At 58.2% G+C, this 27,960-nt stretch overlaps 2 protein-coding genes across 2 annotated transcripts; one reads left to right on the forward strand and one right to left on the reverse strand.

Moving 5' to 3' along the window:
• On the forward strand, positions 1–18,784 carry PRODH (proline dehydrogenase 1). Its single transcript, XM_060118385.1, has 14 exons — positions 1–273; positions 3,958–4,166; positions 8,017–8,051; positions 8,421–8,570; positions 10,336–10,400; positions 10,600–10,716; positions 11,138–11,217; positions 11,767–11,848; positions 12,913–13,005; positions 13,094–13,240; positions 13,774–13,949; positions 14,413–14,511; positions 18,196–18,284; positions 18,362–18,784. The coding sequence occupies exons 1-14, from the start codon at positions 1–3 to the stop codon at positions 18,547–18,549; spliced, it is 1,803 nt and encodes a 600-aa protein (XP_059974368.1). The 3' UTR covers positions 18,550–18,784.
• On the reverse strand, positions 17,606–27,866 carry LOC132502526 (protein DGCR6). The gene is made up of 5 exons (XM_060118384.1): positions 27,692–27,866; positions 27,444–27,604; positions 21,438–21,538; positions 20,431–20,571; positions 17,606–19,904 (listed from the first exon to the last, which is right to left on the reverse strand). Exons 1-5 carry the CDS (start codon positions 27,799–27,801, stop codon positions 19,821–19,823), a joined length of 597 nt encoding a protein of 198 aa, XP_059974367.1. The 5' UTR covers positions 27,802–27,866; the 3' UTR covers positions 17,606–19,820.
• Between the last annotated feature and the right edge of the window lie 94 nt (positions 27,867–27,960).

A 27,960-nucleotide genomic window follows, 5' to 3' on the forward strand; every position in this document is an offset into this window, starting at 1 on the left:
ATGAGTCTTAGGCGAACCTTCCCCGTGCTACGCTCCGCCCTCTGCCGCCGAGCCCCGCTGTCTACAGCGCCGGCGACCCGCGAGCAGCACGCCGAGGGCCTGGAAGCCGTGCGGGGGCGCGGGGCGGCCGAGGCCGCGCGGCCGCCAGTGCCCGCCGTGGACTTCGGCAACACGCAGGAGGCGTACCGGAGCCGGCGCAGCTGGGAGCTGGCGCGTAGCCTGCTGGTGCTGCGCCTTTGCGCCTCGCCCGCGCTGCTGGCGCGCCACGAGCAGGTGTGCGGGGGCTCGGGAACGCTGGGGGTGGGGTGCGGCCAGGGCCCCGCGGGCCTTCGCCGGTCCTGGGAGCCGTTACGAAGTTTCAAAGTGGAAAGCGGGGCCTCTGGAGCATCGCCTGTGGCCGGGAAGTCAGGAAGGAAGGGTGAATTCGGGCCCGTGAATTTTACTACGTGTCAGTTACTGGCAGCTAAAAACAAAGATTAGTTTAAATATTAAGCTATATGCTGCTTGCAGTGTTCACCCGAAATTTAAAATTGAGTGTTGTCTGTGTTGCCCAAAGGGAAGCCTGGCCGTACTGAGCGGCTCATAGCCTGGGACCCTAGAGTTCTTGGACGCTGTGACCCAGGGGATCCCCAGACATGGTCACTCTGAACAGACAATGTTGAGGGAGAATGGGACGCTTGCTGCTCAAATATCCGACTTTTGAAACTTTAACACAGTTACATTGAAAAGTGTGAGGGCTTTGGGGAAGTAAAAAGCAGAAGTGTCTTAGCCGCTCTTGGTCAAGGTGATCCTGGGAACAGTTTAAAAGCAAGGGTCCAGTTGGTGCTGAGGGTCCTGAAGGCGCTTCATGCAGGTGGTGTTGACTTCTCAGTGAGACTGTACTGAGGGCACCTTAGCTCCGGGCAGAGGCTAGGGAGACTGGACCCAGGAGGAGCACCAAGCCACAGCTTGGGCATAGGTGAAGGTGAGGCCACCCAAGGTGGGTGGGTGATGAGGGCAGAGCTAGAGTTGGGTGGCTCTGAAGGGGCTAGGTTCAAAACCAGCAGAGAAGCCAGCAGAGCTGTGGGTCCTCGGGTACTGTGGGCAACAGTGGGAGGGACATGTCAGCTCCACCGTCCCTTGGGTGCCTGCCTGGGGCAAGCGCCAGTCACTGGGACTGTGCTGTGGGTGCCTGGAGGAGCAAGGAGGCTTCTCCCATGCTCCCCTCGTGTTCTACCTGTGTCCTGGGGACATCCTTAAGGAGCCCACTAACTGTGCGGTGTGCTCTGCCTGCCTTCCGTGTTCCCCCTGTCGTCATTGCTGGTGGTTCCACCGATGACAGTGGCCTTGGTGCCTGGTGCTGGAGGAGACAGGGCAGAGGCCAGACTGCAGAGTTGTGGGCCGCTCACCAGAACCTGGTCCTTCTTGTGCTCTGGCCTGCAGCAAAAATTCTTCCTGCTGAGCCAGTGCAGGTCTGTGCAGCTCATGCCCCGGGGAGTGTCAGCCTGCAGGAGCCCAGTTTGAGCTGTGGCATTGGCTCAGGACCCAGTGGGGGCCCGCACTTGCCCGAAGGCAGGCCTTTTTGAGAAGGGTTTAGAAAATTCAGGTCTTGCATGATGAAAGCCTCGGTGCTTGGGTGTGAGCCAGTGCAGGAGAGTGTGGGGGAAGGGGCAGTCAGGGAGGGGAGAGAACCGGCTTTACCCGTCCTTGCTCTGCAGACATGTCTTTGAGTCTTTTATGGTGTTTGTGTTACTGGTGCAAATTTCTAAATCCACAAGGACGTTCCTACCTGGGGAAGAGGTGGGGCTACCCTCGTCTCAGGTAGTGCCACCCCAGGGCACGCCTGATGCCAGGATGGTTTTAAAGGGGCTGTTTTGCTCTGGAGTTGGCTTAAAACTGCCAGCCCTGCACCATGTGCTTCCATAGCCCTCTGTGACAGGCTGGCCTCCCCTTTGCCAGGGTGAGAGGGTCGGTGACCAGCTCAGGTTACCTGAGTGGCCTTCACTGTTGTTCCCTCTGACAACAGGGGAACAGGAGGGGAGCGGGAGGTCACCAGCCCATGACCCCTGGACCACATCTCAGCATCAGCCTTCCTCCTGCTCCTTCTATGAGCATTGGCTGGAGCTGTTTTCATGCTAGTTGGGTAGTTATGACAGAGACTGGGTGGCCCGCACAGCCTAAGTTATTTACCACGTGTTCCTGGGCGGGAAAGTTTGCCGGCCCTAGAGTAGACAGTTGGCCCACTTCCACACACACTGTGTTTCTGACAGTCCTCAGAATTGACGTATATGATGTCTGGGGTTTTCCAGAACTGAATTCTGGTTTTCAGGTCCCTGTTTCTGCCTGGCCTGCCTCTGGGGTGAACTTTGATATATCCAAGACCTGGCTTTTCCTCCTGCTAGGGTGCTCTGACCCACAGACTCGTGACTTCTGGCTAGGGCTCTTGTGAGGTGGAGGAGGCCTGCCCATCTCCCGGGTTGGCACTTCCACTTTCCATTTCTATTCTTCTTTATAAAAATAATGAGATGCAGTAAAATCAGACACGGCACAAAGGCTGCTTCTTTATAAAAATAATGAGATGCAATAAAATCAGACACGGCACAGACAGAGGTGATGGCCTGGAAACCTTCACCCTCGTGTTGCCACACGGCTCCTTAAGCATCTCCGTCCGGGTGCCAGCCACAGTTCAGGTGTGTCCGCCTTTGAGAGGCTTGGACTGTTTGGGACTGGTTTGTGGATGAAGGTGTGTGACTGACTCATGCTTTTGCTTAGACTAGAGATTGCTCCCTGAGACCCTGATCCCAAGAGATGTTCCCCACAAAAAAGTGGGGTTCTGTTATTCACTGGGTTTGAGAAACCTTAGACTATTCCTGCCTTGGAGCTGGAGCCAGGGGTAGTAGACACACAGGAATTCCCAGACAGATGGTGGGTGTGTCCTCCCAGTGGTCATCCCCCTGCCCCTCCTTGACCTCATTCCTTCCCACCACTGTCCCCAGTGCAGGAGCACCGCGTCACCTCCTAGCCTGGCAAGCCCCGTACCCTGGATCTAAGTTAGCAAACACCTACAGCCCTTGCCCTGGCTGGCACTCCCTCACCCCCATTCTGAATTCCATGGAGGTATCTTGCCCCTCCCTCCTTCTGGGTCTCCCTGCAACTAGGATGGGAGCCCATCATCTGTTTTCTTCACCCTAGAACTGTGTCGGGCAGGAGGCAGTTGCTTGGGACATTTGAATGATGATGGCAGAAATTTGGGGTGTGGCGAGATATGATTGGAGGAGAAAGCTGAGTCGTTTGGGAGGCTGTCTTCCCCTGGGGCACGTACTCTCGGGCTGCCGGCCTCCTGCAGCCTGGATGAGTGTGCTGAGTCCCCGCTGGTCCCAGGTGGATGGTCATCTCCCAGGCCTATGCTTTCACCAGCGGAACTCATACTCACTCAGAGTTTTGTGTGTTCATCTGTTCAGCACCCACTGGAGGGCCGGCCCCTTGCCAGGCACTGTTTTAGGGACTTGGAATAAGCAGTGAACAAAACATTGAAAAATCTGGGTTCTCACCTTCTAGAAACTCACACCAAATCCCCCTCTTCTCCAGCATAACCTGCAGAGGTGTGGATACAGAGAATGTTATGAACACGCCCACTGCTGTTCCCAGAGAGAGCTGCCGTTCACTTCTTTATCCACCAAGCGGTAGTCAGGCGACTGCCATGTGCCACTGGGGTCACCCATGAGCGTGCAGGGCAGGGAGGCAAGAGCAGCGCCTGGGACCGGCCACCCTGCATGAGGAGTGGGGCATGGACAGTCACTGAGCAGAGAAGCAATCTGCTTCGGGTGGTGTCACCGTAAAACCAAGGCCATGAGCCGAGTTTGACCCTGGGGAGAGCACGTCAAGGCTTTGTGCCGGGCAGGCAGGGAAGCAGGAGTGTCCTGCTGGGGACATGGGAGGCCGGGTGGCCCAGAATAGCCGCTGCCCTTTACCTTTCAGTTGCTCCGTCTTGCCAGGAGACTTCTGGGGCAAAGGTTGTTCGACAGACTGATGAAGATGACCTTCTACGGGCAGTTTGTGGCTGGTGAGGACCAGGAGTCCATCCGGCCCCTGATCCAGCACAACAGGGCCTTTGGTGTGGGCTCTATCCTGGACTACGGTGTGGAGGAGGACCTGACCCCCGAGGAGGCCGAACACAAGGAGATGGAGTAAGGCCCGCGTGGCACCTGCTGGCAACCCCAGCACACTGGGGCTGGGCTGGGCCTGGCTGGGGGAGCCCTGTCCACATGACTAACAGCAGCCCTCCTGGGTCTGCCTGGGGTTGTGTTCTTGCCCCGTGAGGATAACAGCTCTGGGCTTCCACGGAGGCCTTGTGTGCCGAGGCTGGAGGAGGGGCGAGGATGGGATCAGCAAACTCTGGTCCCCAGCCCGATCAGCCTGCTTTTGTACAGTCTGCAAGCTAAGAATCATTGTTGTATTTTTAAATGGTTGAAACAAAGCAAGAGTAATGTTTTGTGACACGTGAAAATTATATGAAATTCAAAGTGCTCTCACCCTACAGGGGCAGAATTGAGTGGCCGTGACTCAATGGTGGCCGCTGGGTGCTACCCGGCGGTTTACAAAATATGATTGCTGACACTGGTGTTGGAGGTGCTCTGGCTTCCTGCTCTCCTGCAGCATCTCTTCTGGGGATTCTGACCTACTGGGCAGGTCCCACTGTCCCACCCTTGCCTGGCCCCTGAGATGATTTCCTGATTAGCAGGTGGGCCCCACCTGGTAGGTGTGGAGACTGCCTGGGGGTCTGAGGAAAAGGGAATGTGCTGCCAGGAGCACACGTGTGGCAGGCGAGACCAGTGGCTCCTGCCGAGGTCACCAACTGGCTGCCCGGCCCGTTCTCTGGGCAGTGAGTATGGGGACACATGGGCATCCCCCGACCCCCCCTCCTGGGCCATAGGACAGAACTCGAGGACCATTTCACCCTCTGCTTCCTGAAGTAGGAGCCTCATGGGAGATCCAGGCAGAACCAGCCCTTTCTTTGCAAAACGCCCAGTTCCTGGGCTGGTGCCTGCACCCCTCCACCCGTCACTGGCATCTGGGCCCCTAAGTCCTGACAGCAGCCACGCCTGACCATGTGAGGCTTGGGACAGGCTTGCTGAGTAACCTGCCCTGTCTTAAGCTCTGGTGTTTGTTCTGGCCTGGGGAGGGAAGGGGCGGGGAGGGGCACGGAGGGGAAGAGAGGGGAGGGGCACGGAGGGGAAGAGAGGAGAGGGGAGGGGCACGGAGGGGAGGAGAGGAGAGGGGAGGGGCACCGAGGGGAGGGGAAGGCGTCACATGAGGCTCCTACCCTGGGAACGGAATGTCCAAGCCGGCCGAGCTGCTGGTGGATTGGCCTGGGGAGCCAAGCCCCTGCCTCGTGATTTGCTGTCTTGAAGGCGGAGTTCTCCAGCTCAGCACCCCGGTGTTCCTAGGGGGGCTGTGGGCTGGGGCTGCAGCCTGCTCTGAGGCTGCCTGTTGAATAACTAATGGGCTGTATCCCCGCTGGGTCTGGGTGAGGGCTGGTGGTTTCACAGTGGGATTTTCTCTCTGTTATGAAAAGACTTCTTTCCCAGGGCGATCTGCCTGGCTTCCTCCTTGCCCTGCAGGGGAGCACTGGGAGGAGGGCCGGCTTCGCCCTACCATGGGCACTGGAGCCTGTGACCCTGGGCCACCCTGCTGTTGGTGCCCCTTGTCCTGCAGGAGCCCTGCTTTGTGGGCTTTGGGACGTGAACGGCAGTCCCTTCCTGTCCTAATGTGGTGGCCGCCGTCCAATGCCAGTGGCAGGGCTGCTGCCAGGCAGCCCTGTGTGCTTGGTGGAGCCTGGCTGAGGGTGCAGAACCAGGCTCATAGGCACTGATCGAACATCCACGCCATCGAGATGCCACGCATTCTCCATCAGGAGCCCCTGTGTGGGGAACGGAGGGGTCACAGGCCCGAAGACGCTGCTCTGGGGAATGATGTAGAGGCCACTGCCCCAAGTTAAAGTCACAGGAGTAGAGTGGGGTGGGGCGGGGAGCGAGCGCAGGTGGTGGGGCCCTGCCCCAGGCATAACCATAAGAGGCACAGAAGAGATGGGGGCGTCTGAACATGCAAGAGGCCCAGCATGTGCCCTGAGGACGTGGCCCTGGGAGGAGGGGGTCTGGGGGTCTTCCCCAGGTTAGGAAGCAGGAGGTAGGAGGCCAGAGGCGCAGAAGGGAGAATAGCCATCCAGGGAGGGGGTGGGATGGTGTTTCCCAGAACACTTGTTAGAAGGCAGAGGCCAGGAACCTAACTCTAGGAGAGGAGCCTCGCAGGGTCCCCCCAGCAGGCTGAAGGCCGTGGGGAGAGGGCGCAGGGCTGGGTTCCTCTCGATGATTGGCTGTGATGAGGTTGTGATGAGGATGGCTGGGGACAGTGTGGCCAGCAGGTGTGTGTGTCCTGGCTGTGCAAACCCAGGGCTGGCTGTGGGTGAGGCCTTGGCCTTGTTCCCCAGGGTGGAGGCCGCTCCTTGGGACTGGTGTGCACAGTGTCTTGGGTGCTGCCTGGAGCCAGGGCCTGGGGGCCCACAGGCTTTTCTGTGTTCTTCTCCTGCCTCCTGCGTTTCACCAGGGGAGAGCTGGTGTGAGGGCAGCCGGCGTGGTCTCCCCTCACTTTTCACTTTTTTCTAAACGGTGTCCAGCCAACAAATTACCTGATGCAGACCTGAGCTTAGAGGTGGCTGAGGGGATGGTTGGGGTCTTCCTGCCACTCCTGCAAGCCCCTGGGTCGCTCCTGCAGTCCTCTCCTACCCCCTGTCCCCGGGGGCACTCCATTCCCTCCTCCACATCTTGGCCCGTGCAGTTACATGTGCACGCAAGTGTCTGCACGTGTGTGCATGTGTGCACATGTGTCTGCACGTGTGTGTGTGTACAGAGCATGCTCTTCTCTTCATGGTGACATGACACTCCCCTTCCCCCCAGCCTGGTAACTGCCATCTTTGTCTCCTCGTGATCCACTCGCCAGGCCTGGTCAAGAGTGCAGCCCTGCCCATGCTAAGTACTGTCTGCTCTGGGATAGGCCACTGCCCCCTGATCACGTGGCTATGTGGCCGGCTGGCTCCCCTGTGCCTTTGGAGCTGGGCTGGGGCTTGGAGGGTAGAAGCCCAGCTGTGGAAATGCTAATTGAGACCGTCATACGGCCCCGGGCCCCTGGGGGCCTCTGGGTAATGGTGTCCCCTCAGTGGAGGGCAGTCTGCCTAGAAGGTGGATACCTGCAGGTTATGGGCTGTGTGGTGACATAGCAGGCCTGAGCCTCCCACAGCTGCCAACCTCGGGATGAGGCTCCTGCCTTGGTGCAGATGGCAGGTGCCATGTCATGCCTCCACCTCAGTGGGCCACAGCTGTGGGGCGGCCTGGGTCTGGCCTTACAGGTGCCCTCTCTGTCCTGTCCTCATTAGGACTGGGTATATTCAGGTATGATGGCCAGGGGAGGCCAGGGGAGGGTTTGCATTAAAAAAATAAATTGTGGTTGCTGGTTTGAAAATAATCCTGAGGAGCGCGGGTGGAGGTGGGGCCGGCTGTGGGCAGAGGGCAGAGCAAGGGGCCCCGCTCCTTGGCTCTGGGGATCAGGAAGCTGGTGGTTTCCCTCTCTCCGCTATCCTCAGCCCTGACTGGCCCGTGCCCCGCCTTTTCCTCACAGGAAGGAATACCCCATGGCTAGCCAGCCTCAAGGACCTACCCACGCCCTGGGCTGTGTATCGCTTTACTTCCTCCTCACCCAGTGTAGGGAGGGGGCCTCACCCAGGGGGAGACCCACGTTCCTCCGGAGCAGGGCTTGTAGGCTGCCAGGCTCAGAGAAGGTGACCCTGGAGGCCGGGGGCCTGTGGGGTGGCGTGAGTCACTCTTACCTGGCCAGGTGACCATGCCTTCCTCTTCAGCCCTCCTGGGTCAGGGTCGGGGCTCAGCCGCTACTTCCTCCCACCTGTGCCTCCTCAATGGGATGCGTTTGTCACTTGTACCTGAGGTGGCGTGACCGCAACCCTCTTCCTCTTCTTCCCTCCTGCAGGTCCTGTACCTCAGCATCGGAGAGGGATGGCCATGGTGAGTGGGAGGCAGCCATTCAGGAACGAGCCCGCTCCCCACCCGCACACAGCCCTGGCTCCTCCCTGTGTCCTTGGGCACCCAGGCCGTCGTTCTGAGTGGCTGACACATGCTTACGGCCCGCCTGGGGGGCCGGTGCACTCGGCCCTCGGTGGGTCTGGGCTTTGCCTTCCTGCCCTGGGTTTGCCACATGACTAGGGTGACCCGAGGAGAAGGAAGAGTGGGCGCCAGGGCGGGCGGGTTTGGGGAGCAGCACAGGCAGGGGGCCGTGTGCTCGGGGTGGGACTGGAGCTGGAGTGCGGCGCTGGTGGCGGGATGGGGGCTTGGGGGGGTGGGGAGGTGGCTCAGGCCGGACGCCCACCTCTCCAGGCACCAGTAAGAGGGAGAAGCAGTTCCAGGCCCACCGGGCATTCGGAGACCGCAGGAATGGTGTTGTCAGCGCCCGCACCTACTTCTACGCCAACGAGGCCAAGTGTGACAGCCATATGGAGACGTTCCTGCGCTGCATCGAGGCTTCAGGTGGGGTCCTGCTTGTCGTTGGCCTGCCATCCACCAGGCCCAGCCTGGGCTGACCTCTGCTCTAGGAGATGCTGGTGTGGGAACACAAGGCCGGGCCCGGAGTGTTTGCTCAGGGCCCCATCCCTATCTCTGTGGCCTTGGTCCTGAGGATGACCTGGGCTCACACCTGAGTCCAGCTCCTTCCTGAGGAGCCTGGCTGCCCACAGAAGGGCACCTCCACCCTCCCAGGTACCAGGTGTCCAGATGTGGGCCTGTCAGTGGGCCAAGTGGCCCCCAGTCCCAGGCAGGGGCTTGACTCTTGTCACATGACCCCTGGCTCTGCCGAGGGCCACACCATTCCAGGAGCTGGTGCCACGTCCTCTTTAACAGAGAATTCTTCCCCGCGTGGCCTCTGGGTGGGAACACCTGCTAGGGAGGTGAGTTAAGCCGGGAGGTCACAGAGGCCTCAGCGTCCATCAGGTCCCCAGCAGCCCTCCTGTTAGTGGGTCCCACACCTTCTGAACACTTTAAGGAGTGGGAGTGAGCAACGCCCAGAGGCAGCCTCCTAGGAGCAGCGCTGGGCACCCCGGGCAGTCAGGCAGACACCTGGCTGCCCAGTGTCCAGTGCCAGGGGCGTCTTCTTGGTTCCTTGCCCACTCTGCCTGGGGGCAGACAGACGGGGAGGGCCCCACAGAAGCAAAGATGTGTGTCGTGGGCTTCCAGAAGCCAGAGGAGAGAATGGGGGTGGTGGCTGAGTGCCTTCTGCCTCCAGCTTGTGCTCTGCTGGGCGTTTCTGTGTTGGGTGAACCCCCAGGGGCAGCCCCGGGTGCCGAGGGCATTGGAGAGGAAACAGGCAGGGATTGAATGGGCAGGTCTCACCAGCTCCTTTGCCCACTGCATTCCTGGACCCACGTGGCAAACTCAAACCCTGCTGAGTCACCGGCTCCCACCTGCATGGTGGGGCATCCGGAGCAGCCGAGTACAGGGTGTTTGCAGGCTGCGTAGGGTCGTTGTCCTTCTGCCATGGGTGGTCAGCCAGCCCAGGCGTCTGGGTCCTCGGTGGGCTCTCCCCTCCTGTTGCCACCCCCCTCGGCCTGAGATTGCCAGGCAGCCACCAGAGCTGCTTCTGAGGGCCAGGCAGCCTGCCCGGGAAGCATGGCCACCATGGGCCTGCTCGGGCCTGGTGGGCGAGGGAGGAAGGAAGCGCTGGTGCCACTGCACCGTCTCATCGGGTGGCTGGATTGTTCGTGCTCTGGGGGTCTCAGGGCCCAGGTGCAAGGTAGACCCAGTACCATGTGTTGTAGGTAACTAATAGGAAGAACAGCCACCACCTGCCTCCTGAAGTCCGTCATATGTTGATGAGAAGTGTCCTAACTCTTTTTTTCTTTTTTTTTTCTTTTTCTCTTTTTGGCTCCGTTGGGTCTTCGTTACTGCGTGCGGGCTTTCTCTAGTTGCAGCGAGTGGGGGCTGCTCGTTGTTGCAGTGCACAGGCTTCTCATTGCAGTGGCTTCTATTGTTGCGGAGCACGGGCTCTGGAGCACGGGCTCTAGATCACAGGCTCAGTAGTTTTGGCTCATGGGCTTAGTTGCTCCGCGGCATGTGTGATCTTCCCGGACCAGGGCTCGAACCCGCATCCCTCGCACTGGCAGGCGGATTCTTAATCACTGTGCCACCAGGGATGTCCCAGGAAGTGTCCTAACTCTTGAGTGGCACAGATTCCGGGTGCAGGCTCAGGGTCCCCCCCGCCACACCCCAGCACTGACGGCTCTTCTGTGGCTTCTCACAGGTGGAGCCAGCGAGGATGGCTTCTCAGCCATTAAGCTCACCGCACTGGGGAGACCCCAGTTTCTGGTAAGTGTCAAAACCTTCCACCCACAGGGAGTTTGTAAGAACTTGGGGCTGCCGTGAGCGTTAAGTGAAAGCTCGTGTGCTGGTGCCTTGGCCCTGGGAGCCAAGCACACAGGCGGGATGGGGTGGCTTGGGCTACATGGGGGTCCTGGGAGGGGGCTGGGTGTGCGCCTGGGATGGCAGCTCAGGCCCGCGTCTGCAGCTGCAGTTCTCAGATGTGCTGACCAAGTGGAGACGGTTCTTCCACCAAATGGCTGCAGAGCAGGGCAAGGCCGGGCTGGCTGCCATGGACACGAAGCTGGAGGTGGCTGCACTGCAGGTGGGGCCGCCTCTCCGTGGTGGGTGTGAGAAGGTGGGCCGGGGAGGAGCCCTGCCCAGGAGGAATTGGCCAGGCAGTGTCCGAGGTGGGTTCCCAGGGCCTGCTGCCCAGCCCCGAGCTGCTGGGTCGGTGGGGAGGGAATCTGAGCAGAGGTGGAGGAAGTGCTGGGTGGGAGGCTTGGAGGGGGGCTGGCCCTGCCAGTAGCCGAGCTCTGTGGACCCGCAGGGATGGGCAGGTGTCGGGGGGTGGGCAGCAGGGAGAGACACTCTCTGGAGCAGAAACCCAAGGCAGAAGTGTAGCCAATCTCAGTACTGGCATAATAAAGTCAGCTTAGCATCACAGGCCAGCGGGCAGGGGCAGGAGATGTTCGTGAGCAGGGCTGGGAGACAGCAGTGGGACCAATGCCCTCTCGCTTCTGAAGGAAAGCGTGGCGAAGATGGGCATCGCGTCCCAGATGGAAATTGAGAACTGGTTCACTGTGGAGACCCTTGGCGTGTCCGGGTAAGAGTAGCCCCCGGGCTGAGATTTCGGGAGCGGCCGCCCTGGTTCAGCCAAGGTTCTGGCTTAGCCCCAATGCCTTCTCCCAATCCTGGTCACCCTCTTCCAGGGCATGGGCCCCCCTCGAACCCTAGGGCTTCTTACAGAATTATTTGGGCTGTGGAGTGAGGGTGCCACACCCAGCCGTCCCAGGACCTATCTGGCAGGCAGGTGAAGGGTGAGGGCAGCTGAGATCCCGGAGGGTCCCAAGCCTCATTTTGAGGAGCTGGGGGCTGGCGGCAGTGTGCCGTCCCCTCCTGCCTGGTCTCCCGTGTCCAGCTCTTCCCCGAGCCTGATGTGGCCTGGGTGGTCTCGGCCCTGATGTAAGAATATTCATGTTTTGGTTTCTGTTTTTTAAACAGAGGACCATGTTTACATGTTACCAGTCTTTCAAAACTGAGCACTGAGGCAGGTTCTGTGGGGTTGGGTCTGGGGGTGCTCCTGCAGGGAGGGGGCTGGTTTGGGGCCTTGGTGAGGCCGCGTGTCCGCATGCTGACACGCCTTCTCCCACAGCACCCTGGACCTGCTGGACTGGGGCAGCCTCATTGACAGCAGGACCGAGCTCTCCAAGCACCTGGTGGTCCCCAACATGCAGGTGACGCTGTGCGCGTCCGTGCCTCCCACCTCACGGTTCTCGCAGGGTCGTCATAGAGGGTCCCCGCTCACACCGCCAGGGCTTCCTCAGAGTGGCGCTGGGTCCCCAGGATGAGTGTCCCCACAAGCCAGGCGGAAGCTGTCGCCTATTCTAGTCAAGCCTCAGGAGACCCATGCCGTCCCTTCTGCCCAGTGCTGTTTGTTAAAGGGGAGTCGCTAGACTGGCCTGTGTTCGGGGGAGAAAAATGAGACTCCACCTGCCCCTGGGAGGGTGACCGGGCATTTGTGGCCGTGCTTGAGCGCACCACTGAGCTGGGATGGGAGGAAGCAGCAGAGGTGCCTTGGGAAACACCCCACAGACGCTGCCTTTCACAAGCTCCAGCCTGGTGACGGAGGGCCCAGGAGGGGTGTGATTGAGGCCTCGCTGGGAGTGACCTGGGCAGTGTTAGTGGGCAAGCGGGGCAAGCAGAGGGCCCCCTGTGCTTCACGGGCCTGCAGGGTGGGTGCCTACTGCTGACCTGACCAGTGCCCTGAGTGCCACCATCTGGGGCCGATGCCTCCGTCCCCCTGTTGCATGTCCGTCTGTGCTGTGGCCAGCCAAGTCTGCCTGTAGGCACAGTTCTTCCTCCATGTCCTCTGCCTGCTAGGGGCTGAGTCTTTCCAGGTGATTGGGTGGGTCAAGGGTCACTTCCTGAACTTTGCGCAGGAACAGGAGGGGGACCCATCGTGAGGATCCTGTGGAGGCCGTGGGAGCCGACTCCTTGGGTGCAGGCCTGACCTGGGGCAGCCAGCCCCATGAGGAAGGGTGTGCTGGCGGGCAGCGCGGTTATGGGATGCTGTGTGGCCGGCGGGACCCTGGACAGGACACTGACCTTAATGCACAAACAGGGTGGTGGGTGGAGAAGGGGGCGCAGGGATGAGGCCCACTGGTCCCGGGCACCAGGCACTGGGTATTGGTAGGCCCTGCACCAGGGGCGAGAGGCTGCCCACGGGAGGGGTGGGAGTGCTGGCCTCGAGAGCCCAGGTCTGGAACCCTGCCGTGGCCTGACTGCGCTGCCCCCTCAGACAGGACAGCTGGAGCCTCTGCTGTCGCGGTTCACTGAGGAGGAGGAACAGCAGATGACGAGGATGCTGCAGAGGATGGACGTCCTGGCCCAGGTCGAGGACCCTGGGATGTGCCGGGGTGGGGGGGCACCCGTGTCACCCGGGCCCCAGACAGACCCTCTCTCCCCGCTGTGCCCCTCAGAAAGCCAGCGAGGTGGGCGTGCGGCTGATGGTGGACGCCGAGCAGACCTACTTCCAGCCGGCCATCAGCCGCCTGACGCTGGAGATGCAGCGCAGGTTCAACGTGGAGAGGCCACTCATCTTCAACACGTACCAGTGCTACCTCAAGGTGCGCCCGGCGTCTGCTGCAGGGAGACAGGCCCCCAGGACCAGCTGCCGGTGGACCCATCCCCTGGGCCTCAGACCCCCGACAGGGTGCTGAAGGGGCAGGAGGACGATGAAGGAGCTTTTGGAGTCCACGTAACATGCCTTAATCGCCAGATTTCGAGTGACTGTTTACTCCCGCCCTTTTTAGCTTGGTTCCCTCTAAGGGTCTGATGAAGGCTCTGGGCCCCTCCCCAGACTCGTGCGTGTGCCTCAGGGACCCTTGAGCACAATCTCTGGCGGCCACTTGGGTACCAGCCAGGTGTTTGGAGGACTCAGGGTAGGGTGGGTATAGGGTATAGGGGCTGCGGGGACAAGGGGAAGTGGGTGCGTAGGGTCCAGGCAGATGCTGACAGCCCCCAAGTCACCACAGCTGCTGGCCCCGGTGCCCCTGCTGACTACACACTGGGGAGTGCCCGGGCCCCAGGGAGGCCCTATGGGACGCAGGCTGGAGGGGGCCCACCCTGGTCATCCTCAACTTTCGGCTCTGGCCCACAGGACGCCTATGACAGTGTCACCCTGGATGTGGAGCTGGCTCGCCGAGAGGGCTGGTGTTTCGGGGCCAAGCTGGTGCGTGGCGCATACATGGCCCAGGAACGTGCCCGCGCCCTGGAGATTGGATATGAGGACCCTATCAACCCCACGTACGAGGCCACCAACGCCATGTACCACAGGTGTGCTGCCTTCTTTGGCTCCCGGAGCCTCAGAGCTTCCCGGGGGCGGGGTGGGATTAAGGTTTTTTTTTTTTTTTTTTAATGTAAAAGTCTACTGAACTGCCCGGGTTGATAAAGATGAGAGCTGTACCCCGGCAGCCCTCCCCAAATGGCACGAGGCCTGTTTGCTTTTTTTTGTTGTTGTTGTTGTACGCAGGCCTCTCCCATTGCGGAGCACAGGCTCCGGACACGCAGGCTCAGCGGCCATGGCTCACGGGCCTAGCCACTCCGTGGCATGTGGGATCCTCCCGGACCGGGGCATGAACCCATGTCCCCTGCATCGGCAGGCGGACTCCCAACCACTGCGCCACCAGGGAAGCCCCCATTTGCTTTTTAATTCCACGCCAGGATCGTCCACTGTTTTGCACCTGCTTCTGCCCCTGCAGGGGTTGTGCAGGCCTGACTCACGCGTCACCCTCCCCAGGTGCCTCAACTACGTCCTGGAGGAGCTGAAGCACAACGCCAGGGCCGCAGTGATGGTGGCCTCGCACAATGAGGACACCGTGCGCTTCACGCTGTGCAGGTTGGCCCCGCCCCCTTCCCGCTGGGCGCTCCTGGGTGGGCAGGAAGCGTGGGCAGGCAGTGGGTTTTGGGGGGACATCTGTGGAACGAGCTGGAGTGGCGGCTTTAGGGCCCCCAGACCCACTGAGGCTGGCTAGGCGTTGTGCTGCAGTAGCCAAAAGGCTGTTTGCAGTTACTTGGGTTTTTAACATTAATACAAGACTCACTAAAGTTTCAAATTAAAAAATATATTTCATTAGGTGAAATTTAAGTGTGAAATGTTGGAGCCCTCAGATGTATCGCCTTATTTATAAACAATTTCTCAACACTTTAAACTGTGTTTAGAATTTAAGATAGTCTGTTTTCTCTTTAAACGCCTGTCCCATGGAGCATCCTTATAAGTCAGATATAGGAATGAGGTGAAATAAATATACATTTTTTTCTTTTGGCCGTGTTCTGGGAGTTCCCTGACCAGGGATCAAACCCAGGCCCCAGGCAGTGAAAGCGCCAGTCCTAATCACTGGACTGCCAGGGAATTTCCAATCACCATGTTCTTTTATCTCATATCTTAACCCAAACTGGACCACAGCAGGGGTCCTAGCTCCCCCTCTCCCCGCCACAGGAAGCTGGGTGGCGGCAGTGGCCTTGCTGGCCCTTGTCTTCCCCAGGAGCAAGGCAGCCCCCCTCCCAGTGGGCACCCCAAGCCCAAGGCTTGGGCCGAGTAGTGAAGGTGCAGGGCGTGCACCCAGAGGCACTTGCAGGCTCTGCCTGGAGGGTGACTCTGGTCGTCCTAAACCATTCATTAATGTCGTGCTTGTCCTTCTCATGCTGGGGCTGCTTTTTCATGGTGTGAAACTGCAACTAAAGGCCACGATGTCTAATGCTCTGCACTTGCAGCTGCCTGGCTGTGAACAGGAGCGCTGAGGCCAGCGGGGCTGCCAGGTGGAGCGCAGACTGTGTCGAGGCTCCCTCTGGAGTCCTGCTGGGCTGGGGTCAGGCTGTTTCCTTGCTGGTGGTTGGCTCTGACTGGCATCCTAGCCGGGTGGACTGTTCCGCTTTCTTCCCTCCATCCCTGGGGCCTCCTTGGACGCCCCATCCTATCCCTGGACGTGGGATGGCCAGGGACACCTTTTGTGCTCGGGGAAGATTAGTTTTGGGTTTTTTTTGTTTTGTTTTTAATTTTTGGCTGCGTGCGTTGGGTCTTCGTTGCTGCGTGCGGGCTTTCTCTAGCTGCAGCAAGTGGGAGCTATTCTTCGTTGCAGTGTGCGGGCTTCTCACTGCGGTGGCTTCTCTTGTTGCGGAGCCCAGGCTCTAGGCGTGCGGGCCCAGTAGTTGTGGCTCACGGGCTCTAGAGCGCAGGCTCAGTAGTTGTGGCGCACGGGCTTAGTTGCTCAGCGGCATGTGGGGTCTTCCTGGACCAGGGCTCGAACCCGTGTCCCCTGCATTGGCAGGCAGATTCTTAACCACTGCATCACCAGGGAAGCCCCAGTTTTGGTTTCTTTGACTTTTGAAGGAACACAGGGCTGAGTTGAAAATTTTAAAAGCTGGCTTTCACTTAGGCTTAAAAGTACTATTCTGTGATGGAACCGTGATCAAAAGTGGTCTGTCCGGCACCAGGGTTCACCCCAAGACGATGTGCAGAGAGGCCCTGGCCCCTGCCTGGCAGTGCCGACCTCCTGAGGTTTCCATCACCATCTCAGCAGCCTGTGGTTGCCCCGTTTTAGGTTTTGGTCACAGGCTAGTCCACTCAGACTGACTAGGCGAGGACAGGGAAACGTCTAAAGGTATAAACTGCCCTCAGAAGGGCTTCCTTTCACCTGATTTCTGGATCTTGCCACTGGGAGTACATATGGCCTCCCCATCTTGGCTGTGGTGGCCTCCTGCCCTAGACACGGCTCCCCCTATGCTGAGTGCCAGCTGAGTGCTTGCCCATCTCACAGGCTCCGCAGCCCACGCCAGGCCAAGGTCCACAGAGCCTTTAACACCTTGGGCTGGTCTTCCCAGGGGCAGCAGTGTGGGCCTCTGATGCCACACATTAGAGACCTCAGTCAGATTAGCTTTGGCTGTTAACAAACCAACCCAAAATACAGAGGCCTGAACACAGTATATTCTGTGAGCCAGCAGTGTGGGCTGGGCTCTGCTTCGGGCTGCTTCTGCTGGCCTTGCCTGGGGCCCATCCTGCATCTGTATTCACATGGGGTCTGGTTGGCCCTAAACAGCCTCATTTGTGGCTGGGACAGCAAAGGGCACTGCATCACATGTCGGGTGTCCTACAGGCCGGCTTAGGCTTCTCCACAGGTGGTCTCAGGCTACCAGAAGCCCTGGAGGGGGCAAGCCTCTGCCCATGTCACATTTGCTATCGTTCTGTTGGCTAAAGAAAGTCATGCCCAGCTCAGATATTGCCGGCCAGATGGAGAGAGCCTCTTTCTGTGCTGGGCAAAGCTAGTCACATGGAAGCAGGCATGGACACTGGCAGGGAAGGGGCAGCAGCAGGGGAGGGGTCAGTTTTTGCAGGATGCCACATGAGTGTTCCCACCACCGTCAGGCAGCAACACGGTGGCAGCCCTGCTCTCACGGGGGACAGAGACATGTAAGCTGGATACCAGGGCAACATGGTGCAGACTGGGGCCCCGACCTTGGAGCCTAGCCCTGGGGGAAGGAGAGAAACGGTCTGGGAAGCCCCTCATGTGGAAGCCCAGGGTGAGAGGCACTGAGTGCTCTGGGAGCCTGGGGTGGGGCCCTGAGACAGGAGAAGGGAGGGGGACTCCAGGGACAGGGATGGGGACCAACAGGCCCAGCCTGTAGCCTGGGTGGGTGTGAGGACCCAGGCTGAACACGCCCCTGTGGGGTGGAAGGATGGGGGCGGGCTACAGAGTGCTGGTGCTGATAGGCCGTCTGTATCTGCACGTGCAGGAAGCCAGAGGTAAAAACGTGGGAATCATCAATGTATAGACATTTCAAACCCTGGGAATTTTTTAAAGATCCTATGAGGGGAGGTGTGAGGATAGGAGAGGGTGTGGACAGAGTTGGGGGCCCCCACCTTAACGTCTGAGTAGGAAATTCAAGCCACATCTATTAACCCCAAATGTTTCATAGCCATGTTAAAAAAAATGAAGTTAATTTTGATATACATTTTAATTAACCCCACATATCCAAAATAGTACCATTTAAACACGTTTTCAGAAAAACAGTGACATACTCTGCATTCAGTTTTCACACTGTCTTCAAAAGCCCACGTGTGTTTGACACTTGCAGTGTACCTCAATTCAGACCACCCGCCTTCCAGAGGCTCAGTTGCCACCAGTAGCTAGTGACTGCCTTACGGACAGGGCAGCCAGCAAGGGGAGGAAGAGAAGCTGGAGGTGGGGTCACAGGGCTGGGAACACAGAGGCAACGGAACTCTGAGGGGTTTGAGAAGGGGATGGTGAGAGGGCTGAGAGCTTCCCAGGGCACACCAAGGGCTGGCCACTGGGTGAGTCTGCCTTGCTGGGTCATAGTGGGCAGCAGGGAAGGGGCCATCGGGGAGCAAGCACAGCAAGAGGGAGGCTGGCTGGGGAAGCGGGGCACTTGGTGGCCTTGGGCTGAGGCAGCAGCAGTAGGGAAGAGGCCTGGTCTCTGCAGGAGAGCCTATGCCCACGCCCTACCCTGTGGGTGGGGGATCTGGGGGGAGAGGGAGGGTCTTACCCACCGCCCTGCCTGTTCACAGGATGGAGGAGCTGGGCCTGCACCCCACCGACTGCCAGGTGTACTTTGGACAGCTTCTGGGTATGTGCGACCAGATAAGCTTCCCGCTAGGTGAGCTGGGCTTCTGGTGGGGGGCGGGGGGCAGGGGCGGAGGCGCTGGGACTCACCGCCTCCACCCCTGTGTGCAGGCCAGGCAGGCTTCCCTGTGTACAAGTACGTGCCTTACGGCCCTGTGATGGAGGTGCTGCCCTACCTGTCCCGCCGAGCCCTGGAGAACAGCGGAGTCATGAAGGGCGCCCAGAGGGAGTGGCAGCTGCTTTGGCAGGAGCTCAAGCGGAGGCTCTGCACGGGCAGCCTCTTCCACCGCCCGGCCTAGTGCTGTGGCCGTGTCCCAACGCATCCTCACCTGGGCTGTGACCACCCAGGGCTACAGCCTGACCTCAACCTCACACACAACACCTTTTACATCCCAAACTGTGAGACCCCACTGGCCCCTGCCCGTGGGCACCCAGGTGCGGGCTATGTCCGTTACCTGCCAGAGCTGCTGGGAACTGTCAGAAACCGCCCTCCAGTGAGCAAGCATGGCTGCATCTCTGCCCACCGCCACGACCTTGGGCCTGAAGAACCACCTTCTGCAGGGCCCAACCCATGGGCCCTGAGCCCCACAGGTGGGCAGTGGCTGGCTGGGGAAGCTGGCCTGTCAATAAACCACTATTTCTGCGGCTAAGAGCCCTTGACTCCGGGCCCACGATGCTCTTCCCTGCAGAGCCCTCACGTGCAGTCAGTGGCAGAGAGAGTGGCTCCGACGGCCCGAGAAGCCTCACGCTCGGCCTCTCCTGTGTCACACACCCCCGGCACACCTTGGGCAGGGTGGACCCACCAACACCTGCCTTCAAGCCGTATTGCAGACCCGGCCACGCAGGGCACTGGATACCCTCACCTCCAACCCCACAGCTGGGGCTCAGACCAATGCAGACAGCACACTCCCCAGAGTGGGCTTGGTGCTTCCACATCCTCAGTCTCTTCCTCCCTCAGACCCTTCCTGCTGCTCTGTGCCCTTCACCCCAGTGACCCACACCAGGCTCTGGCTGCGGCCCTAGTGCCCTGGGACTTGCCCCAGGGAGGGGCCTCTGTGACATGGGGGTGGGGGCATCTTCTGCTAATTCCTCTGTAGGCCACGGAGCCCCCAGGCGAGGGCCCTAGCTAGGCCCTGGTCACGACAGGCACCACAGAGCCGTCACTGCAAGCCACGTGCAGGCCATGCTGAGGCGTCTTTATTTCTCGGGGTCACATGCAGCTCATGAGCCTTTCCTACTAGGGGGCTGCACCTGCCAAGGGAGGGGCCGAGAGCAGAACACATCAGAAACCTGGGGCAGACAGCCGGAAGGCTGGGCCCACTCTTCCCTTTACCTTCCCACCCTAGCTTTGGACAAAAAAGCCCAGGTGAAGGTGGGTGGCAGACGCAGCCCAGGTCCACCTAGCTTCTCCTCATGGGGTGCCCCTCCTGCAAGCAGCTGGGAGGGTGGTGGCCAGACTTCAGGAAGATGAGCACCACTCAGCTTTCTGCTGCCTTTGGTGACCGTGGGACAGGGATGTCTTCCCAGCCAAGATGGGCAGCGGCGGGTCACTGGCAGGAACCCTGCCTGGTCATAGTGCTGCCTTCCCCACCTGGCAGCCCCTCTGCTGCAGCTTCCGGATGAGTTCCAATAGGTTCATCTGTAGCGTCAGCTCCTGGGATGCAGAGGGGCCACTGTGAGGTCCCCTTTAGCCCTGGCAAAGGTCCCAGGAAGCAGCCTCCTTTACCCAAGGACCCAGGGCAGATACCAGGAGAGCACCAGGCTTGGGCCCATGAGGCTGACTTCCAGTGAAGCCTGGCTACCGCCTGCCAGAAAGGGGCAGGTGCTGGGACTCCACCTGTGGCAGGGCCTGCAGTTGCCCTGGCTCGGCACAAATGGAGGTGTGTGCAGGGATGTAGGGGAACTGCACACGAGGCCCTGTAGGGCACAGCGAACCCGGGGAAGGTGGGCAATGCCCTGTAGCCACATGGCTTACCCTCCCGTGGCGGAGGCAGTATGACCGGCCTCCGTGCTGAGCACAACGCAGAAACCCTTCCTGGAGCCTCCCTAACTCACCACGTCCCCTGTCCCCACACACCCTGGGCCTGGGCTCCCCAGCGACCAGCTAAAACCCCATGTGGAATCTAGCCTTGGGGACCAACATCCCCTGGGCTGTGCCGGGGCAGGCCTGTGCCACTGACCTGTGGGTTGGTGGTCACATAGAAGCCGGCGACCCCTGCCTTCTCCAGTGTGCTCTGCTGGTCCGCCACCTTCCGGTCCAGCTCCAGGACAATCTTCTGGTCCATCGCCCGCTGCTCCTCACGGATCCGGTGCTCCGCCGCCTGCCACGGTGAAGGCAGCTCAGGGGCTCAGCCTCCTGCCCATCAGTGCCTCACACACACATTCCTGGCCTGTCACCTCCTCTGGCCCCTCCCCACCTCCCAGTGGATCCAGCTCCCAGACTATGGATGAAGCCCGTACTGCACCCAGGTCCGTCCCTCCTTAGCCACACAGAACCCTGCAGAGGGGCTCAGGTGACCTGTCCCAAATGCCCTTACTCCAGCACCTCCTGTCAGGTGTGCTCCCTTTGCTGTGCCAGGCCTCGTCCAGCCCTGACAGCTCAGGACCACCATGAGCTGGCCAGATGCTGGCTCCACCTCTGCTGACTGTCAAGCTGGCCACCATTTCTGGGCCTTTGCATATGTTTCCTCCCCACTGGAGCTGTGGCCAAGCCCAGCTCAGCACCTCCTCCCTGCATGCCCTGGCTTGGGGCTACCTTGGGACCCTGCACATGCCTCCATGTGCACCCCACCACTGGTGGCTTCTTGGTTATGGGTGGGCCTCTGTGTTGTTCCCAGGCAACCTGGGAGCAGGACTTGCTGGCTCCATCATCCCACCACTGCCCTCATCCCCAAGGCCATGGGGCACAATGGCCCCCACTCACACCTGCCCTGTACAGGCCCAGCCCATTAGGAGCTGCTGTCTCGGGGAGCAGGTGGAGGGGAGTGGGGGGATCACACAGTCTCCACCCACTCCAAGCACACCTCAACCCCCAACAGTGAAGAGCCACATGTGGGCACATGCAGCCTTCGCGGCCCACCCCAGGCTGAGGCCCAGGCTGGCCAGCGGCTCCCAAACCACCCAGAGCCCCTCCTCTACGGCCCTCTAAGCAGAGCCCAGGTGGTGCCCACCCTGCCCACACCCCTACCTCTAGCTCGCGCTGCTGGGCCGCCTGGAGCACAGGCAGGTTGTGGGGCCGGCAGGCCTGCTGGGCTTCCTGGTGTTTCTGCCGCAGCGCCTGCCTGAGCACTGGAAGGGGACAAGACCAAAGGGGCATCAGCAGGTGGCAGAGAGGTAAGAAGAAGGGGGCCTGCTCCAGCTGTCCCAACACCACAGGGAAGCAGGGCAGAGGCGTAGACGTGAGGGAGGCCTGCACCGGGAGCTGGGTGGAGCTCTGGACACCCAGCCCCCAGCCCACTCAGGTGGGCCCTCACCCAGGGTACGGCCCTTCTCCAGCAGCAGGGCTCCAGGGCACTAGAGAAGGGTGAGGCCAAGCGTGTGGTATGGGGGTGGAGCCAGGGCTGCAGCCTGAGCTCAGAGAATTGGGGATAGGGAGGGGGGAGACTGCGGTCTGGAGGTTTCTAGGCTCAGATGCTGGCTACAGGCCAGGAGTCCGGCGTGACCTGCCATCATCCAAGGGACATCCACTGAGACATCCAAAAGACCACCCAGGCAAAGGCCTGGGAAAGGAGGACGAGGAGAGTGGCCTCTGCCCTGGGGTGTGGCAGTCACTCCCCCTCAGTGCTGCCCTTGGTGGTGATGAGGGGTGCAGAGCCACCCTGTACCCTATCTACGGCTCCTAGAGGGAGTAGGGCGGGCACAGACCCTGGGGGGCCCAAGGATGTGATTAAATAAAATTCATATTTTAAGGTAAGACAAGCAACATTTAAACAAAAATTTTTTTCTGCCTATCTGAGCCTCCTCCCTCCCCTCCACTGTGCATTGTGCATCTGCATTAAGCATGAACCGGACTCCCCAATGGCAGAAATACCTGCTCAACCACAAAGATCAATTTTTCTCCTGGTGCCAGCCATGTAACTCCTTAGGAGGTAACATTCCTTTCTCAGTCCTGTAAGGGGTCATGATGACCCACCACTGGCCTTGTACGTGCAGACATCTTTGGTGGACTTTATGGACAAGGCCACTATATCATTTCTCTTAAAGACAGCGATTGGTGCAGAACAGACAGGTCAGATGACCTGGGGAGACACTGGGCTGGAGTTCTCAGCTTAAATACTTACTGATGACCTTATTAATGTCACTAGCTATATTTCTACCTATTTTACAAGATTATTGTTTCTTTCATGACCAAATGTGTGGCTGAGCCTCCAATAAAGATAATGATGATTAGAAGACCTGAAACAACTGACCAAATATATAGTTCTGTAAGATCAGGGATTGTAATAGTATAGCTCTAGATGTGGGAAGAAGCAACAACAGGGCAATAACAGACTAGTAGGACAGGCAGCCCAGAGGCCTTGGGCTACTGTTAGTTAACAGGGCCTAGTCTGGTAACAGCACATTGAGTGGCCTATCAAGGAAATCCTCGCCTGACCTGGGAATGAGCATTCCTAACACCGTGGGACAGATTGGTCATGAAATGCCTCCCAAACCTTGGTCGAAATTAAGACTGAAAGAGGGGCTTCCCTGGTGGCGCAGTGGTTGAGAATCTGCCTGCCAATGCAGGGGACACGGGTTCGAGCTCCGGTCTGGGAAGATCCCACATGCCGCAGAGCAACTAGGCCCGTAAGCCACAACTACTGAGCCTGCGCGTCTGGAGCTTGTGCTCCGCAACAAGAGAGGCCGCGACAGTGAGAGGCCTCACACCGCGATGAAGAGTGGCCCCCACTCCTTCGCCGCAACTAGAGAAAGCCCTCACACAGAAACGAAGACCCAACATAGCCAAAAATAAATTAATTAATTAAAAAAAAGAATAAAGTATCACTGATTAAAAAAAAAAAAAAAGACTGAAAGAGAAGGGACTGTAACAGAGAGAATGTTGCCCACCACCCAGTTCTACAAGAATCAAGTCATTAACCACTGCAGTTACTGACCTACCTGAAAGGAATTCAGGGCGAAGATTGGGATGAGGCACTTTGTGCTCTGGGAAAACTGGCAGAACTGGCCCTCAGACACTTGGGTATTTTCAGGAGAAAATTTTATGAATACAGTTTGTTGCATCTTCTCATACTTAGAAATGCACTAAAACCATTAACTAAGCTATCTGTTCCTTGTGAATAGCCGTAACCTTCACCAAAATCACATATATACTGGCCTCCCCCCTCACGTCTTTGGAACAGTCCTCAGAGCTTTCGGAAAGACTGTCTCCAGGTTAGAATCCTCAGGTTGGATCGACTAAAATTTTCCATTTCTTTCTTAGATTGACTATTGATTAATTTTTCAATAGATGGCATGAGCCAGCAGAGGCCATGTGCCAGGGAGTCTGTGTTGCTCCAAGAGGGGCCACCACGACCACCAAGCAAAGCTTCCACAGTCCCCACTAATTGTACAGGACTGGACAGAAGAGAAAGGTAACATGGGATGGAAAGAAACCAATCACAAAACAGAACACTCAATACTATGCAGCCAAAATCCTAGACTAGTAAGTGTCAAGTGGCCAGATCTCCCTTGTGAGGAGGGGTCCCGGCTATAAGACACAAGCCCACCACTCGGTCCTCGGCAGAGACCTCACGTTACAGCCCTTCTCTGGAGGACCCCTGAGGTTCCCCAATCTCCTGTTTCTTCGCAGTGCGTGCACATCTCGACTATGGCATTTATCACACTAAGTGAGTCTGAAGCTGAGGGCTACCCTCAAGACATTTCCATAAACAAAGAGATGAGAAAGACACTCCCCAGTTAACATTTACAACGTGTGGAGGCAGGATGCAAGGAAACAGATAAATGCAGGGAAATGTCATCTTCACCCCATTTATCAACGTGGCTACAAATCTCAGGTCAACTTCCAGATTCCACGGGGCGAGCAACCAGAGGCAAAAAGAGAGCTGCACCCACTGCCCAGGCGGGGGCGTGGCCTTTGCAATGACCAAGGAAAGCAATGGCAGCCAACCACCACCTGCTAAGTCAGAGGAAGGAAAAGCAGAAAGTCACAGGCATTTTCCCGCTGCTGACAGCACAAAACCTTCCAAAGGACAAGAAGCGAAGTGTCTGAAGAGTTATCAAAACTCCCCACTAAAAGGAACCAGGGCTCCATGGAGACACAGCTTGTTCCCCTGCTGCCCCCTCCCCCTTTAAAAAAATTATTCTGAGTGCTTGATTTGCTCCCTGAGCTACTAAGCTCTGGAGATAAACAAAAATCACCAAAACGAGAGCAAATACTACTTACTGACAGCCTGCATTTGGCACAGACCCAGTCAAAGGCAGGAGGAGTGGGAAAGTTTTACGGTGGCAAAGGAGAAAGGTCCATCCTGATGGAAGGTTGCTGGTGTGGGGAAGCTGGAAGCAGGTTGTCAGAAGAGGGGCTGAGGCTGGGAAAGAACAAGAAAAGATGAGCCTGAACACCTTCCTGTACCAGAAAGCAAGAAGTGCTCCAAGAATGATGGGGACACATCAAAAGGACACAGGAGCCAGCCCACTGTTCTTCCACTGGCCAAATGTGGCATGATTTGAGCATTAAAAGGCAACAGCTATGTACTTTGGATTTGTGAGTACGCATCTCATTCCTCAATAACAATGTGTACAGGGACCTCCCTGGTGGCGCAGTGGTTAAGAATCTGCCTGCCAATTCAGGGGATACAGGTTTGATCCCTGGTCTGGGAAGATCCCACATGCCGCGGAGCAATGAAGCTCGTGTGCCACAGCTACTGAGCCTGTGCTCTAGAGCCCACGAGCCACAACTACTGAGCCCTCGTGCCACAACTACTGAAACTCGTGCACCTAGAGCCCGTGCTCTACAACAAGAGAAGCCACCACAATGAGAAGACTGCGCACCACAACGAAGAGCAGCCCCAGCTCACCGCAGCTAGAGAAAGCCCATGCCCAGCAATGAAGACCCAACGCAGCCAAAAATAAATAAATAAAATATAATTATAAAAAACCAACATGTACAAAGACAACCACTCAAACATTTAGGGAAGAAGTAGTACCAATTATACACAAATTCTTCTGGAAAACCAAAGAGAACACTTCCCAACTCATCCTGTGAAGCGAGTATCTCCCTGATACTCAAACCAGACAAAAAAGTTACAAGAGAACTACAGGCCAATGTCCATTACTAGCATAGAAGTAAAAATTCTTAAGATTTTAGCAAATCTAACCAACATAGACAAAAAAGAATAGTTCATCATGACTGAATAAGGTTTATCCCAGGAATGCGGTTTATCCCAGGAATTTAAAAAATCAATGTAATTCACCACCGTAACCAAAAAGCCACTTGATCATCTCAAGAGATGCAGAAAAAAGATTTGACAAATCCCAACATCCATTCCTGATAGAAACACACTAATCCTGGGGCAGATGTCTATCATCTGCCCCCACAGGAAAGGGACCTCACATCACTAGGAGGAATTTTTGCCACAAACACTTAACGTGTTTATCGTCATGCTGTCCAGTTTACAGGAAACTCAGAAAGTGGAGAAAGAGGTAAAATGTCAACACGAGGAGGCAATCCAACAGATCCACAGTGGGGACGTTCTGAGGCAGAATACCCTGGACTCTTCAAAAAGTCAGCGCCACAATAAATGTTGGGAACTGTTTCAGAAGCAGAGACCAAAGTAACTAATGGTAATGCATGACCACACACTGGATCCTTATAAAGGGACAGACAATTTGAGACAAGTTTCGGTATGTGACCGTGGACTCAATGTCAGAACACACCCTGGAATGATTCATTTCTATCCATTGTGGTTACAGAGGAAAGCGTTCTTGTTCTAGATCGCTGGTTCTCAGTACTGGACCAAGGCTGACCCCCAGGCATGTCTGGAGACATTTCTGGCTGTCACTATTGGGGGAAGGTGCCACTATCATCTAGTAGTTAGAAGCCAAGGATGCTTTTAAACATTCAGGAAAGAACCATTAAGACCTGTCCAAGGACTTCCCTGGTGGCACAGTGGTTAAGAATCCACCTGCCAAAGCAGGGGACATGGGTTCAAGCCCTGGTCCGGGAAGATCCTGCATGCCGCGGAGCCCGTGCACAACTACTGAGCCTGTGCTCTAGAGCCTGCGAGCCAAAGTACTGAGCCCGCGTGCCACAACTACTGAAGCCCGTGCGCCTAGAGCCCGCGCTCCACAAGAGAAGCCACCACAATGAGAAGCCCGCGCACTGCAACGAAGACCCAATGCAGCCAAAAATAAATAAATAAATAAGAAAAAAAGAAAACCTGTCCAGCCACAAATGCCAAAAAACCCTGGTCTAGAGGAATGCTGAGGACCCCTGGTGAAGCCCTGTGGTGTTGCACATACTTACGGACACAAAGAACTTTTGTCAAAACTTCAGTTACGGAGTGTAGCTGGAGAACGTATAAGTATTCATTATATCATACTTCCAACTTTTCTAAATACTTAACCTTTTTCAAGTAAATAAAAAGTTGGGGAAAAATAAAATAAGGAAGGTGGGAAATCTGAGGGGGCGGGAAGAGCTGCCCAGCATACCTCGCAGGAAGGGGCTCCGGAGGCCCCTCCCATTCCCAGTAGGGATGCCTGGGAGGGGCCAAGGCTCCCAAGGCTTTGGCCAAACGCGTGGCTCAAGTGGAAAAGTTTTCGGGTTCTGGAGGGTGCCTCAGGGCTCAGTGCAAGGGAACTTGATGGGCGGTGGAGAGCGAACTGACACTGAAGGGCACTGCAGAGCTGTCAACACTGCGGGGCATCACTGCGGGCGGCCAACCGCCAACACCAGACCTGCCAGTGGGCTGACCAAGCACAGAGGCCTCGGGCCATCCTGCCTGGAAGGGGAGTGAGGGCACGCGGGAGCGCGAGCAGGGAGTTTCTGGATGTCCTGTGAAAAGATGACTGTGCAACTGACAAAGTAAAACCGACTCGACCCATTTGTCATCAAAGGCCCCGCGCCCTCGATCCGGTCAATTTCAAGGGCTTCTTTCGAACGGTATCCGCGGAAGGCCTCCGCCCGCAGAGACCGGAACTGCCCGGGCAGGCCGAGCTCCCGCGCGGGGAGCTGGGCCGTCCCGTCGCCCCCGCGCACCTCGGTGCTCGTTCTGCAGCCGCAGGCGCTGGTTGTACAGGCTCTTCTCGGTGAGGTGCTGGATGTCCAGCAGCCCCTGCACGATCTCGAAGACGGTGCCGTCGAGGAGCGCCAGGGCCAGGTCACTGAGCGTGGTGTAGGACAGGCGCTGCTGGAAGGAGCTGCGGGAGGAGGGCGCGGTGAGCGGGGCGGGGCAGAGCCGCCTGCCCGCGCGCCCCGCCCACCCCCCGCGCCCCGAGGCCGCGCACCTGGGCAGCTCCTTGACCAGGCCCTGCAGCGCCGACAGCAACTGGTAGTGCCGCTCCTGCTGCCGGGCTCCGTCCACCGCCTCCTCCAAGGCGCCGGAGTACCGCTCCATGGCTCCCGCACCCCGCCAGCCACCGCCGAAGCGACGCGCGCCACCTACGTCAGTCCCCAGCGCGGCGCGCCCCGCCCCCTTTCACGACAGTTCTGAGCACAGCGCGACCCGCCTTTGCGTCATCCACAAGGAGGCTGTCTCTGCCCCACCGGGGAGCGT

Source organism: Mesoplodon densirostris, chromosome 15 (genome assembly GCF_025265405.1).
Source record: "Mesoplodon densirostris isolate mMesDen1 chromosome 15, mMesDen1 primary haplotype, whole genome shotgun sequence".
NCBI lineage: Eukaryota > Metazoa > Chordata > Mammalia > Artiodactyla > Ziphiidae > Mesoplodon > Mesoplodon densirostris.